General features: G+C 35.9%; 1 protein-coding gene across 1 annotated transcript in view; it reads right to left on the bottom strand.

Moving 5' to 3' along the window:
• Positions 1-16130, bottom strand: part of ASCC3 (activating signal cointegrator 1 complex subunit 3) — a 366541-nt gene that overhangs the window by 146309 nt on the left and 204102 nt on the right. Inside the window, exons 17-21 of the mRNA XM_002714874.5 lie at positions 15980-16099; positions 12101-12265; positions 8812-8898; positions 7792-7968; positions 1947-2172 (exon numbers count right to left, since the gene is read on the bottom strand). Of these exons, the coding sequence (XP_002714920.2) occupies positions 1947-2172; positions 7792-7968; positions 8812-8898; positions 12101-12265; positions 15980-16099 (775 nt within the window). The remainder of the gene's footprint in view (positions 1-1946; positions 2173-7791; positions 7969-8811; positions 8899-12100; positions 12266-15979; positions 16100-16130) is intronic.

Here is a 16130-nt window from a genome sequence, read left to right as displayed (position 1 = left end):
TGAATTAGCAATTCATAGTTCTGAAAACCAGTATCAAGCTTTCTTCAGCTATTACTTGGGTTTTTATAATTACTGATATTTGACAATGTTTAAATTATTATAAATAGACTACCTCTCTCAAGTTAGTTTATAATACAAAACAGAAATAGTATTTTGCAAAATAGCCATTTATTCAGTATATATTTCAGAATTTTACAATCATGATAAGAAATGCTTTAATAATCAGATGCAGCTCACTCATTCAGACCCATTTCCAGAAAGCATAAAGATAAAATACAAAATACAAAATAAGATCAATCTGGCACGAAATGAGTTATTTATACATATTTTCATAATCATTTTAGAATACAGATATATCTATAAGTGAGTATGGGGGAAGGAGTGGACAGGGCTGTCATAAACAAGTGGGTACTGAGTATAAGCATTTTTCTACTTTAGTTTGAACAACCAAGAGGAAATATATTCTATTTTTTGCCATCAAGATTTTCTGTATGTCTTGGTTCCTGAACCCAGAATTTTTTAAAAAGTATACTTACTGGGGCCAAGGCTATGGCTTAGTGGGTAAAGCCGCTGCCTGCAGTGTCAACATCCCATATGGGCATGGGTTTGAGTCCTGGCTGCTCCATTTCCAATCCAGCTCTCTGCTATGGCCTGGGAAAGCAGTAGTAGATGGCCCAAGTCTTTGGGACTCTGCACCCGTGTGGCAGAGTTTTAAAGACACTCCTGGCTTCTGGCTTCAGATCGGCTCAGCTCTAGTCATTGTGGCCATCTGGAGAGTGAACCAGAGGATGGAAGACCTCTCTCTCCCTGCCTCTGCCTCTCTGCCTTTCAAATAAATAAATGTATTAAACCAATCAAAATGTTTGAAACTAAAGTTGGCCCTGGTTTTGATTAGATACTTGAACATTGCTCTAATATTAGTACCCTCAACTTCCCTTCTTAGTAATTCCAGATTCTCTTTGATGTTTCTGTTCTTCCATTCTATTATAGGAGAAATCTTCTACAAGAGGCGTAACCGTCTCAGCCTCTCAACACTTTCATATCTCTCGCCAACAGTACTCCTTCTTATTCCTCTTCTTCCTGACACCCTTCATGCACTATGTCTTTCCTATTCAGAAGTAATATATTGCCTAATTGATGCATTTTATATTTTTCCAATAAAATGTTAGATTATAGGGAAATATACATAGAATAACTTTTAAATACTATATGAAAAAAGGAGAACATCCAATGCCATGTACACACAGATACCAACTGGGTTTAAAAATCTGTATCTGGGTCATGAAGCTTATTTAGAAACTCCAGAGAAACACAGAGCATAAAGGCCTCTTATTTATAGCAATAATGCTGATATTTATCATAAGAGAATTTGAAATAAAGTAGAATTAAAAACTGAGAATAAATATCATTGAATGATTCTCACCATTTAGAGCTAAAGTATAAATATATAAACTTCATTCTTTTTTTTTTTGTAGAATGCTTGGGTTTTGAAAAAAGTTTAATTTTTTCTGTTGAGAGAGAGTGAGAAAGAGATGAACAGATGAGTTTCTTATGCTGATTCACTCACCAAATGCCTGAGCCAGACTGAAGCCAGCAGCTGGAACTCAATCCAAGTCTCCCACATGAGTGGCAGAAACCCAGGTATTATTACTTGCCACTTCCCAACACGTGCATTAGCAGCTGGAGACAGGACTAGAACTCATGGCCCCAATTCTGAGCATGCCAGTTGTGGGCTTAACTGCTAAATGTACCATCTCACTCTGTAAGTTTAATTTTTATAGCTAATTTGTGTTAAGTAACTTCATAATATTTGGAGTGATTTTTCCTTGACTTTAGATAAAAAGAGATTCTCATAAATATTGTAAAAGCTCATAATATTTTTACAGCTACTATAATATTTTATTTGCACAGAGCAATATAATCAAACATGTTTACTTCCTTCTTACCTATTTCATCTTTCCTCATGTCCTTCAGCTTATCCACAGTAAGATTTTTTTCTTCTAATCTTGTTAGAATGTGTGGTGGTAACACCGAGAATTGTCTCAAAGGGCTAGCCCAACCCCAAAGCCTCTTGTCGATGACTTTACTAAGATTCAGGAGCCTGTAGGTCATGGCAGGCCAACGTTTCCGCAGAGCAATTTCAAAAAGAGCACGGACAATTCTAGCTGCATTCTGAAGAATAAAAGGGGAGACTAATTGTTAGATCCAATGTGTCTGAAAATTTGTTAGCAAATTTATTACTCAAACAGTTTCAAAAAAAGTACAGGTCAAGCTGTACCCTTGAACTGTGTGCAACATCTTTCCTCATTCAACCTTAACTGTGTTATGTTCACATAAAAATAATCACATCCTTTATATGTTTATGTTAATTGCTTAACTTTCAGAGGGCAGTCTTATAAGCTCCACCCTTATACCTTACAAACAGGAATGAAACAGAGGTGAAAGGTATGCAATGTATTTAGAAGGCTTTGAAGAATCTAAAATATGAGACAAGTTAAGATGCCCCTAGATACGTGAGTATAATAGAGTGATTGATTTACAATGTTATTTAGAAAATTAACTTGACTATAGGGGCCAGTATTATGGTATAGTGGGTTAAGTCGCCACCTGGGATGCTGGCATCCCATATAAGAACTGGTTCGTGTCCTGGCTGTACCACTTCTGATCCAGCTCCCTGTTAATGAGCCTAGGAAAGCAGTGGAGGATGGCTCAGGTTCTTGGGCCACTGCACCCACATGGGAGACCTGGGAGAAGCTCTTGGCTCCTGGCTTTGGCCTGTCACAGCCCCGGTTGATGCAGCCATCTGGGGAGTAAACCAACAGATTAAAGATTTCTGTCTCCCTCCACCCCTTGCTCCTTTGCTCCCTCGCTCCTTCCTTTCCTCCCTCTCTTTAACTCTGCCTTTCAAATACATAAATCTTGGGGCCTGGCGCCATGGCGCAGTATGTTAATTCTCTGCCTGCGGCGCTGGCATCCCATATGGGCGATCGTTCCAGTCCCGGCTGCTCCACTTCCAGTCCAGCTCTCTGCTATGGCCTGGAAAATCAGTAGAAGATGGTCCAAATCCTTGGGCCCCTGCATTCATGTGAGAACGGGAAGAAGTGCTTGGCTCTTGGCTTAAGATCGGCGCAGCTCCAGACGTTGCAGCCATTTGGGGGGTGCACCAAAGGAAAGAAGACCTTTCTCTCTGTCTCTCCCTCTCACTGTCTGTAACTCTACCTCTCAAATAAAATAAATAAAATCTTTAAAAAAAAAGTAGATTGCATTGCTAAAAAAAAAATAAATCTTAAACTACCCATATTAATGGATCCTTATAAACCAATAAATGGTTTATTTGTTTTACATAAATTATTGTATTAAAATTTATAACAAGCCGGCGCCGTGGCTCAATAGGCTAATCCTCCACCTTGCGGCGCCGGCACACCGGGTTCTAGTCCCGGTTGGGGCACCGGATTCTGTCCCGGTTGCCCCTCTTCCAGGCCAGCTCTCTGCTATGGCCAGGGAGTGCAGTGGAGGATGGCCCAGGTGCTTGGGCCCTGCACCCCATGGGAGACCAGGAAAAGCACCTGGCTCCTGGCTCCTGCCAGGATCAGCGCGGTGCGCCGGCTGCAGCGGCGGCCATTGGAGGGTGAACCAGCGGCAAAGGAAGACCTTTCTCTCTCTGTCTCTCTCTCTCACTGTCCACTCTGCCTGTCAAAAAAAAAAAAAAAAAAAAAAAAAAAAAAAATTTATAACAATTATATTTGATTAGTGTGGATATGATTTTACAGATGGACACAGGGGTTTAAGAGAATGGAAATCTGACAAAGATCATGTACCTAGTTGATCTTAACACACCAGGTCTAAATGATTCCGAACTTAATACAATCCTAAACTCAGTAGTTTAAGGATAACTTTATTAATACACACAAAGAAGGTTACAATATTTAAATCATTTTCTCTCTCTCTTTTTTTTTTTTTTTTTTTGACAGGCAGAGTGGACAGTGAGAGAGAGAGACAGAGAGAAAGGTCTTCCTTTTCCGTTGGTTCACCCTTCAATGGCCGCTGCACCGCGCTAAAGCTGGTGCACTGTGCTGATCTGAAGCCAGAAGCCTGGTGCTTCTCCTGGTCTCCCATGTGGGTGCAGGGCCCAAGGACCTGGGCCATCCTCCACTGCACTTCCGGGCCACAGCAGAGAGCTGGACTGGAAGAGGAGCAACCGGGACAGAATCCGGTGCCCCGACCGGGACTAGAACCCGGGATCCGGCGCCGCAGGTGGAGGATTAGCCTATTGAGCTGCGGCACTGGCCACTAAATCATTTTCCCATATTCACAGCTAATGCCCATTTGTCTTGCCTCTTTCCTTCAATCATTAACTCTGCAGACTGTTTTACTGAATATGGTTTTTAAAATCATGGGCTTAAGGATACCTTCTAATATCCACAGAATTTTTATTTGAAAGTGAAGAATGTTTCTGGATAATATCAAAATCATAAAAAGAGACAAAAAATAATAAAGACTCTAAACAACAAACAGATGACTCAGCTTAAAATTATGAGATAAAAATGGTAAGAAGAATTAAGGAATTTGGTTTTATATAAGATGTTCATTTGTCTTTTTGGAAAACTGACTATGCATTATTTTTTTCAATACTTGATGTTTAAAACCAAAAATTGATATTTAGAAATCTGAGGACAGTTCTTTTACTCATTAAGAATGACAGAAAAAGTCTTTTTAAGGAAGAGAAAATGATAAATTAAATAAATATTTGATTGTAACTACCAAATAGGCTTCTCTACATCATTCCCACTTGTGCTTTGTTTGTTTTTTTAAAGATTTATTTTATTAATTCTAAAGGAAGAATTACAGAGAGACAGAGAGAAAGAGAGAGAGATCTTCTGCTGGTTCACTCCCCAAAGGCTTCAATGGCCAGGTTAGACCAGGAGTCAGGAGCTTCATCCGGGTCTCCCACATGGCTACAGGGGCCCAAGCACTTGAGCTACCTTCTTCTGCTTTCCCAGGTACATTAGTGGAGAGTAGAATTGGAACTGTTGCAGCTGCGACTTGAACTAGTATCCATTAGGGATGCCAGTGTCGCAGGTGATGGCCTTACCTGGTATGCCACAATGCCAGCCCCTAAATTATTAGTTTTTATATATCACATAAGTGATGACTTATTTACTTGTCGTGTTTGCCAACTTTGAAATTTACCAACAGAATATTTTAATCTGGAATGATATAAATTGGATGGGGCTAATGATCAATGTCTATGACCAATTTAGAGAGAATAAATACATGCTTTTAAATAAAATCCTAAGATATCTGAGGTAAGAGTTTATTCTAGAGAAGTTTATTTCTCGAGAAGAAAGTATAAGATATATAGAAGGAAATACCATTTTACAGAGTTTAGAGTGCCTGGGAAATTACTGATGGCTTGAATTACTCAAGCATAGTTTATACAAACATTCAAGGATGATAAATCCAGATCTATTTAAGAAAAACCAAGGATAATTTGAGATATAGTATTAATCAGGTTTATTTTCAGGGTACGCATCGTGAAGAAACTAAGTTATATATTGTGAAGCAATTCATATGTCAGTCTCTGATAATATTTTCATAATGATGAATGAAGCAGAAATGTTGATAGGTTATACACTCAGAATCCAGTGAAATCTTATCTTTTATTTAAATGATTAACTATTTCTTTTTTTTCATTTTCAATCGTCTTTATATACAGAAGATCAATTTAGGATAGACTAAGTAAAGATTTCATCAGTTTGCACCCACACAGAAACACAAAGTATAAAGTATTGTTTGAATACTAGTTATACCGTTAATTCACATAGTACAACACATTAAGGACAGATTCCTACACGGGGAGTAAGTGTACAGTGACTCCTGTTGTTGATTTAACAATTGACATTCTTATTTATGGCATCAGTAATCACCCAAGGCTCTTGTCATGAGTTGCCAAGGCTATGGAAGCCTCTTGAGTTCACCAACTCCAATCTTATTTAGACCAAGCCATAGTCAAAGTGGAAGTTCTCTCCTCTCTTCAGAGAAAGGTACCTCCTTCTTTGATGGCCCGTTCTTTCTACTGGAATCTCACTCACAGAGAACTTTCATTTAGGTGTGTTTTTTTTGCCCTTTTTTTTTTTTTTTTGCCAGAGTGTCTTGGTTTTCCATGCCTGAAATACTCTCATGGGCTTTTTAGCCTGATCTGAATTCCTTAAGGGCTGACTCTGAGGCCAGAGTGCTGTTTAGGACATCTGCCATTCTATGAGTCTGCTGTGTATCCCGCTTCCCATGTTGGATAGTTCTCTCCTTTATAATTCTATCAGTTAGTATTAGCAGACACTAGTCTTGTTTGTGTGATCCCTTTGATTCTTAATCCTATCATTATGATCAAGTATGAACTGAAACTGATCACTTGGACTAGTGAGATGGCATTGGTACATGCCACCTTGATGGGATTGAATTGGAATCCTCTGGCACATTACTAACTCTACCTTTTGGGGCAAGTCAGATTGAGCATGTGCTGAACTGTACATCTCCTCCCTCTCTTATTCCCACTTTTATATTTAACAGGGATCAGTTTTCAGTTAAATTTAAACACCTAAGAATAACCATGTGTTAATTAAAGAGTTCAACCAATAGTAGTAAGTAGAACAAAAAAATACTAAAAGGAACAAAGTAGTAAGTTGTTCCTTGACAGTAAGGACAAGGGCTGATCAAGTCATTGTTTCTCATAGGAGAAAAATCATAAGAAAATATGAAATGACAATATATTTCTTTCAGAAAACCAGTTAAAAACAAAGGAAAAAAACAATGATTCCTATTTAAATTATGTGATTTAGATCTAATATAGATCAAATTGTTTACCAATATATTGGTTCATATTTTTAAGAATTTCATATTTTCAGCTATTTCAAAGCACTCCTGGAAATTCATGGCAGTTAATAATAATTTATGTGATACATAGTTTTTCTTTATGAGGTCTTTGAAAGAAATTACAAGTAAGACAACAGAACAATCTTTTTCATATTTCAAATAAGATTAAGCTTCAATTTCTCCTTAATTTAAAGGAGGCATTACTAAATGAAAAATAATGAATTTAGTATTCCTGAAAAGCAAAGAATAATCTTTTAGTAAGTATGTGAAGTAATACCTTCCATTTGAAAAATAACTTGGGCAAAAAAGTGACTTACTTTACTTCACAAGAAGGCTTGAAGACAAAACTGTAAATACCTTAATAATGAGTACTATGATACTTTTAAAAAGTGATAAATTATATGAACTATAGTTTAGAGGATAACTTTCTTTCAGTTCTCAACTTTTAGGAATCGAAAGTAGAGAAAAGAAATTACTTTTTGTAAAGTAACATCTACTATATGGCATATTTACTAAGAATTATTTAATGGTGAAAAGTCTACATTTCCGATCGTTGGTGTAAACTCCAAGGATCCCACAAACTTTTTTGTATGCTTAAATACTCTTATATCATTGTCCTTAAGAAATGATCTTTGTTCATTTAAAGTAGAAAAAAATCGGCTATCAGTATTTTAAAAGTCTGTAATAGAAATGATAGCAACATAAAAAAAAAAGCCATGTCAAGCATCAGATCTCAACCCCAATACTTACTTATGAACACAGATTACATAAAACACATACCAATGAACAGAACCAGTTCTAAGACATAGAAGGCAGTTTGGTGGCATGTCACAAACAATACATTCACAGTGTAGCATGGATTAATTCCTTAGCCTATAGATTAACAAGAAGGAGCAAACAGGAAGGTAGTAAGGTTGCTACCTGTGCAACGTATGCAGAATCTGATATAAGGGAGAAACTGTCCATCTCTCCTCGGCTGATGTAAGTTTGAAGTAAGATGTTTATTTTCCCATAACTATTTTCTACACCTCCAGGAGCTGAGAGTTCACAGAAGTTGTTTAATAAGGCATCTAATTCCTCTATTTCCTCTTCTCTGACCTAGAAGAATCAACATTTTTATAGGAACATTTAGATTGATTTATTGAAAATTTTTATATTGAAATGAAACACATTTTTTTAAATTTCTATTCATTATAAACTGACATTTTCTTTCTGCATTGCTAAATAATAATAGTTTTCTAAAGGTAGCTAATAAAATATAGTATGAAACTATCTTGAGGCTGATACAATTACATTTTATTATTCATCACCAATATTAAAGCTGCCATTGACATATAAAAATTTGATATGCCACAAAAATTAAATCTTCTGACCTCACCATCCTTCAGTTGATGAGATTTCATTTTTTATTTGACCAGTGTAAAACCTCTGCCCAATTGGATTAAGGCAAGCTTGAATTATTTTCAAATGCATTCATTAAAGATATATATTTTTATATAGTATAACATATTCATAGCTTAAAGCTGTGAAGTAGTATGATTTCAAAGTATTAAAGTTTTTACTGTTAACAAGATTAAATTATAATATGAGAACAGAAATATTCATATCTAAGCTTGAATCATAAATGAACTTTACATTTCTCAGCGAACTTTATATTTCAAATGAACCAAAACTACATACTACATTCTTTGATAGTTCCATTACTGTTAAGATTTATTCAAATTCCTTGATTTAAGATTTAAGCAAAGCAAGATGTCAGGTATGATAGTAATACTTTAATCTAGGATAGTGGATATTATTGATGAATGGAAGAACATGTTCATACTCCAAATGTAAAGTATCACACAACCTATACTGTATCAGGAACAATTAATTTTAAGCTTTTATAAATGAACAAATGCAGATATGCAGTATGCATTTGGTAGCTTCAAATAATCTTACCTTGATTTGATCAAATTCTTCAGCTTTGGAAACTATAGCAAAGATATCACCTTCAGTTTTGTGTGCATCAAAGAGTTCATTAAAGGTCTACCAAGATAAATATAACATTTAGATAAAATTAAAATGCCAATAAAATTATTTTACAATACAATGCTATTACAAATAACACAATCTTTAAAAACATCTGGTGCTAAACAGTGCAGTTGTAATGTGTGTGGTCTAGTATTCTAAATTATTACCTTATTAAACATTACCAAATTTATCAAATGCCTAAAAAATTACTAAAACATAACAAGAAAGGCCTTTAAAAGCAAAGGGATCAATAAAATCTACTAGTGAGACAGACATTAGATATATAAAGATATATCATCATAACATTGTCTTTGTTTTCAGCACAGGCATGTAGAAATTTGCACCACTCACCATCTCTAAGTTGATCATATATCATGTGAAATTCAGAGAGTTGTAATTAAATGTAATGCATATGGATATATAATCTTTTTTTTTTTTTTGACAGGCAGAGTGGACAGTGAGAGAGAGAAATAGAGAGAAAGGTCTTCCTTTTTCCGTTGGTTCACCCCTCAATGGCCGCTGTGGCTGGCGCACCGCGTTGGTCCGAAGCCAGGGGCCAGGTGCTTCTCCTGGTCTCCCATGCAGGTGAAGGGCCCAAGCAGTTGGGCCATCCTCCACTGCCTTACCGGGCCACAGCAGAGAGCTGGACAGGAAGAGGAGCGACCAGGACAGAATCCGGTGCCCCGACCGGGACTAGAACCTGGTGTGCCGGCACCGCAGGCAGAGGATTAGCCTATTGAGCCGTGGTGCCAGCCGATATGTAATCTTAAGATTCTCACAATGTAACTAGTGAGGGTATATAGAAAATCAGAAAACTGGGATGCATAAAAATAGTCAAGGGTCATACAGAATAAAGACAAAGCTGAGTTCCCCTAAAGAACTGCAAGCACTTTTAGAACTGTTCATCAGCAACACGCTAGCATGTGGAAATATGAGAAAGGCCAGGGAAAATGTATTGAGTTGAGGACCCACCAGACTGCCCTTGTAAGGTGTTACACTCGAAAGGTTTGGAAGGAACCTAAAATGATATACAAATCCAAGGCTTATTTGGAAAAGATGGAGAAAAACATGAAGGTATTTTCTGAAGCCCAGGATATGCATAGTAAATGTTAACTGAGTATAAAACCTACATTTCACATAAGCCAAGGTTTTCATATTTTTAAAATCTCATTTAAATGACTTCTATTACTTTCACCCCTTATTTTAAGAACAATTTTAAGCATAAAACTAAAACAGATAAAAGAAAAAAAATTAAGAGCCAATGTTGTGGCATAGTGGGATTAAGCTGCTCCCTGTGACACTGGCATCCCATAATAAATGACAGTTTGAGTCCTGACTGCTCCACTTCCAATCCAACTCCCTGGTAATGTGTCTAAGAAAGCAGCAGAAAATGGCACAAGTTCTTGGGCCCCTGTACCCACATGTGAGACTCAGATGGCGTTTAGGCTCCTAGCACTGGGCTGCACCAGCCCTGGCTGTTGTGGCCATTTGAGGAGTTAATTTCTCTCTTTCTCTCCTCCTCCCTCTGTAACTGCATTTCAAATAAATAATTAAATAAAATTTTTTTTAAAAAATTCAAATATTTCACTGGGAAAGGAAAACAAGGTAATACTTCACCTTAACCCTTCTCCCTCTTTTCAAATTTAAAATTTCTTCTGAAGGTAAGTCACTGTTTAATTTTTCCACAAACTAACAAATGTATATGAGCAGACAAAGACATAATATACTAGATGTAAATGTTAAAGAGATTTCCTGTTTTTACAAAGGACTTCATCAAAAGGCAACATTAAGGCTACAATTGAGCAATCAAAATTGTTCTTGAAAATCCCTTAAATTGCTCATATGGTATAGCTAGGTTGCCCTGGTAATTATTCATTTCTTTAGCTCTTTTTAATCTATCTATCTATCTATCTATCTATCTATCTATTTTTATTTGCATGCATTTCATTAAATACAACTTTAGGAACACAATAATTCTTTTCACTGTACCTGCCCTCCCACCCACCTCCTGCACCTCTTCTTCCCTCTACTGTTCCTGGTCATGTTTTTTACTAAGATCTATTTTCATTTAACTTTATACACAGACGATTAAGTCTATTCTAGGTAAAGAGTTCAACATTTTGCATGAAGAAGAAAAACAAAAGAGAAAGAAAAACAAAACAAAATATAACAAAAAACAAAACAAAACAAAAAACAAGAACAAAAACTGTTCCTCAAAAGTCCAGACAAGGGCTATTCAAAGTCATTGCATCTTGAAGGTAATTTCACTTTCTTTCTTTTTTCTCTTTTAGAAACTTTTATCTTTAAAGAAGAACCAAGAATGATAAATCTTTTGTGAGCACTTAGACATAACTATAACTCATGAGACATAAGAATATCTTCCACTTACTACACTAAAATGAAGTAATTCTTTGAGAACCAGTTTTACTATTACTATTTACTATTTAACTTACTATATATAAAATACAACTCTGAAGACAGAGGTCCTGCATAGGAAGTTAGCGCACAGTGACTCCTGTTGTTAATTTAACAATTAACACTCTTATATATGATGTCAGTGATCCCTGGAGGCTTTTCACAAGAGCTGCCTAAGCTACAGAAGCCTTTTGAATCTACAAACTCCTTCAGTATTTTGACAAGGCCATGAGCAAAGTGGAAGTTCTCTTCTCCCTTCAGAGAAAAGAAGTACCTCCTTCTCTGATGCCTGTTTCTTTCCACCGAGGTCTCACCCACAGAGGTTCTTCGCATAGAAGATTTTTTGCCACAGTGTCTTGGCTTTCCATGACTGAAATGCTTCCCTGGGCTTTTCAGCCAAACTAGAGTGCCATAAGGGTTGATTCCGAGGTCAGAGTGTTTAGCTCTTTTTAAACGCATTGCTTCTTGATAACATGTAGTTAATTTTTCAACTTTTCATTCATAGATACCATTAAATCATTCCCTTGCAATTAAAATCATTCAGACTTTCATTCCACAGGTCTCCCAAATACACTCTGACAATTTTAGGTGGGTATTTGTCTACTGTTTGGAATACACTTTTTGAACAAGATAGCAAGAGGATTCTTTCTCTTTTGCTTGTCTTTACTGAGGGTATATCACTGAATTCATGTAAGTTAAACACATTTTGTTCAATTATATACTTTTTGTTATTTTGTATTAATAATATATTTTGAAGTCTAGGAAGTATTTATGTCTAAAAACATTCTGCCCAGGATAATACCTCAATGGTGCTGTATTTAATATAGTAGTGGCTGGCGGTTCTACCCAAGTCAGTTGAGGAAAAGTATCCAGTCCGTTCTTCAAAACGAATCATCTGAGCTTTGTCTAATTTTCGTCCAACTTCAATGACCAATTGTTCTCGATGTTTTCTTAATGTTGGGTCAATCTCAAAGAAAAAGATACACATAGATATTTCTTTAGTGAGTCATCTTGTAAAAATACCTATTTGTGGAAATTAGATTTTTCTTGCTTTGAATTTTTTATTACAACTTAAAAAATACATCTACATACATTTAGATGATACCTAGAAAATATTTTATTCCATTAAGTAAAGGAAGTTTTGAAAATTCATTAGAATTACCAATCTGCACAGTCTCTTCAACGTTAGTACTTTGGAATCTAAAATTCTTTTATGATCTTGTAACATTTAGTATTTCAAAAACTGAAAATCAGATTAGAATACAAGAGTAATTGTTCTCTACTTCTACAGTAAAATAAGAAGGGATTTTAAATTATCAAATCATATTCCTAGTTTATCAGTTACTCAGAGAAATGAAACAATGCTTTTCTCCATCAATATCAAGATATATAAAAATAAGTGTAGATTTCTTCTTTTTTAAAAAAATTGTTTGAAAGGCAGAATCACAGAGAGAGAGGAGAGACAGAGACAGAGGGAGGGAAGGACAGAGGGAGAAAGGGAGAGAGCGAGAGAGACAGAGAGAGAGAGACGGTTTTTTTTCTTTCTTTTCATACTATTCATTGAACTCTTTTACTACGTGTAGGGATAACTATATGTTCATTAAGTACACTGAAAACATATCTTTGTAAAAGTAAGAGTGGGAATGTGAGAGGGAGGAGGAGGAAGGGTTGGAGCGTGGGCATGAGGGAAGGTGGGGGGAAGTGTTACTATGTTCCTAAATCTGTATATATGAAGTACATGAAACTTGTATAACATAAATTAAAACAAAAAAAGAGATGGATCTTCCAACTGCTGGCTGACTCCTAAAATGGCCGCAATAGACAGGGATGGGTCACATGGCATCCAGGAGCCTGGAGACCCATCAAGGTCTCCCATGTGAGTGCAGGGCCTCAAGTACTTGGGCCATCTTCTGCTGCTGTCCCAGGTGTGTTAGCAGGGAGCTGGATCAGAAGCAGAGCAGCTGGGAGTCAAATTGTTGCTTGTATGGGATGCTGGTTTTGCAGCTGGTTTTGCAGTGGTTTAATGAGCTGAGCCACAACACTGGCCACAAAAGTTACTTTTTAAAAAATACAGTTTTAGAAAGCCAGCTAATTTAGGGGTTAATATACCCATGTCTCTCATCACTGTATCTGGGTTTGATTCCAAGCTTTGACTCCTAACTCCAGTCCTCCAAATGTAGACTTTGGGCCTTGGGAGGCAGCGGTGATAGGTCAAGTAATTGGGTTTCTGTTAACCATGTGAGAGACCTGGATACTGTTGCTTTTTCTTGGTTTTGACTCTACTCCAGCCCCAGGTATTGTGAATATTTAAGGGGTAAACCAAGGAATGGTAGCTTTGTCTGTCTGTCTGTCAGGCACTCTGCCTTAAAAATAAATAAGAAGGAAAATAAATATATTTACTGTTCTAGTAATTTTCCTAACAGTTGATGGGAAAATTGATCTATCTTCTCTATAATAATAATAATAATAGAAACAAAGAGTAAAAGGAAATAGGCAATGATTTTTTCTCCCTGGAAAAGATTACAGTCTTCTACTAAGCAGAAATGACATTAACAAGCACTCGTTACTATGATGTGTATCTGTAAATATCTGTATGCATACCATACGTATACACATACCAAGTATTGAAGATCACTCTTTGGTCATGAGCAATAAAATGAAATATGATCTTTAATAAGGAGCCAGGGAAGTGCAAAACACTTTAGAAATCAATTAATGAGTTAGTACTCCTACTATTTGTTGTAATTTATATTTTTATGATAACTTATTTGTGCCAAAATACAACTAAACTATGTTTTATACATCAGAAAAATGAAGCAAATGGAAATTAATGGCAGGGAAGTAAGATGGAGTCTGGAATGATAAACAAATACAGCAAGTCTTAAATATTTGCTCTAAGTGATATACTGTAAGTATCAGCCTTATAAAACTGCTTTATTAATCATATTTACTAAACATCAAAAAGTACTCTTTTTAACTATTTGATTAGAACTAGTTCATAAGGGTATTATGGCTACAAATTCATATTGAGTAATAAAATCAAAATATATAAGTCAAAAAAAGGTCAAGACTATCTGAACTATGAAACTGTGAAACAAAATATCTTGGTAGAAAAAAAAATCCTTTATACTAGAAAAGTACACAAAAATAATTTCTGATATTAACCTGATAATTAAAAATCAACTGATGTCTCTCTTTTGCTCCAAGATTTGAGATGGCTTAGCCCATGAAAACGCATGTTGTTGCTTTTTCTATTATTTAAAAATTTATTTGTTTTCATTTTATTTGAAAGGCAGAGGGAAGGAGTTAAAGAAAGAGACAGAGGAAGAAACAGACAATGAGAGGTCTTTTATTTGCTGGTTTCCCCAAATGCCCACAATGCCTGAGGCTGGGGCAGGCCGAAGTCAGGAGCATGGAACTCAATTTGGGTCTCCCGTGTGGGAGGATCCCACTACTTGAGTCATCATCTGCTGACTACCCAGCATGTACAGTATCAGGAAGCTAGAATCAGAAGAAAAGCTGAACTCAAATCCACCTGTTGATATATGGGATGCCGGCATCCCATGCAAAGTCTTAATGGCTACACTTAACACTGGCTCTTGCTTTGTTTTTCTTTATTCCTTCAGAATATTTTCATTGACCTTTCTCATCATGTCCCTACTTTTAAGTGAGAGTAGCCAATTTCATAGTCTTTAAAATGTGTAAGGTTATAATATATTTATATTTTGTAATAGAACTTTTTAGCTTAAAAGAAGCTATTCATTTGAAAATAAGCACATATCTCAACTGAGAAGAAGAAAAGTAGTTGAATGTCATTTAGGGAGAACTTAAGCATGAAAAAGATAACGATTTTAGATTAACTGCCTCAGAACTAGTTGCTGGTGCTGCTTTCCTTATCTCTGTGCCTCCTGCCTAAGCCTTAAGTTTCAATTTTTCCATAGTAAAATCTACTATACAGGAAAAGAAAACATGAAAAAAACAAAGACTGCACACTATTTTGAAATATACAAAAACTAGGCTATAAAGTAAACAGAAGAAAATTATAATTTTTAATTATATTAACTTCTTTGCAAATTTTGACTTAACACTACTAAATATTCATATGATGATGGTGAAATGATGTTTTAATTAGATAAGAATTGGGGTGTATCTGTAATTAGGAAGCACTTACAGTACATAAAGCAAAGGTCTACAGACAAGATCTAACAGGATCTGTGGAACACATGGACCACACAGCTGTGAAGTTCATGGGAGGAGCAGCTATCACATGCATCCAATTCTCAATCTACGCATATGCAGTAATCCCCGCCTCCAATGTGTTAAAACAATAACTCATTAATGTTATCTTTCAATTTCTGAACAGAGTTTAGAAGAGACTTGACAAAAGGAATAGATCATATAGAAGGCTTTTGCCTGTTTCCTCATGTCTCGTTTATTTGAATAATAAACTGTTAATAATATAATGATTCACTTATTGGTTTCAGTAGGAAAAGACATTTAAACACAGAAAAAGGGCAGTTTTAATTTTCTTTAGCATTAAAGATTAAAGCCCTTTGTTTTTCTTCCAGGGACCTAACTCTCTTCATATGAAGTAAGAGGAAAAAATATGTATCCTCATATCATTAAAGGATTACAAAACAAAAATAAGGTTTTAATTTTTTTTAATTAATGAGTTTTCTACCTGGTACGCCTTGTGACTGATGCCATATACTAATGGATTTGCTCTCATCCGTACATAAAGATAAGTGTAACTTATCCACTTCACTGCTTCTTCCACATTAGTAACTGTTCCTAGAGCAATCTGCAAATCAAATAGATAATACAAATTAAAG

This window comes from Oryctolagus cuniculus, chromosome 5 (assembly GCF_964237555.1).
Source record: "Oryctolagus cuniculus chromosome 5, mOryCun1.1, whole genome shotgun sequence".
Taxonomy (NCBI): Eukaryota; Metazoa; Chordata; class Mammalia; order Lagomorpha; family Leporidae; genus Oryctolagus; species Oryctolagus cuniculus.
Note: the sequence above shows the minus strand (reverse complement) of the source record. Positions and strands in the feature narration are given on the sequence as shown.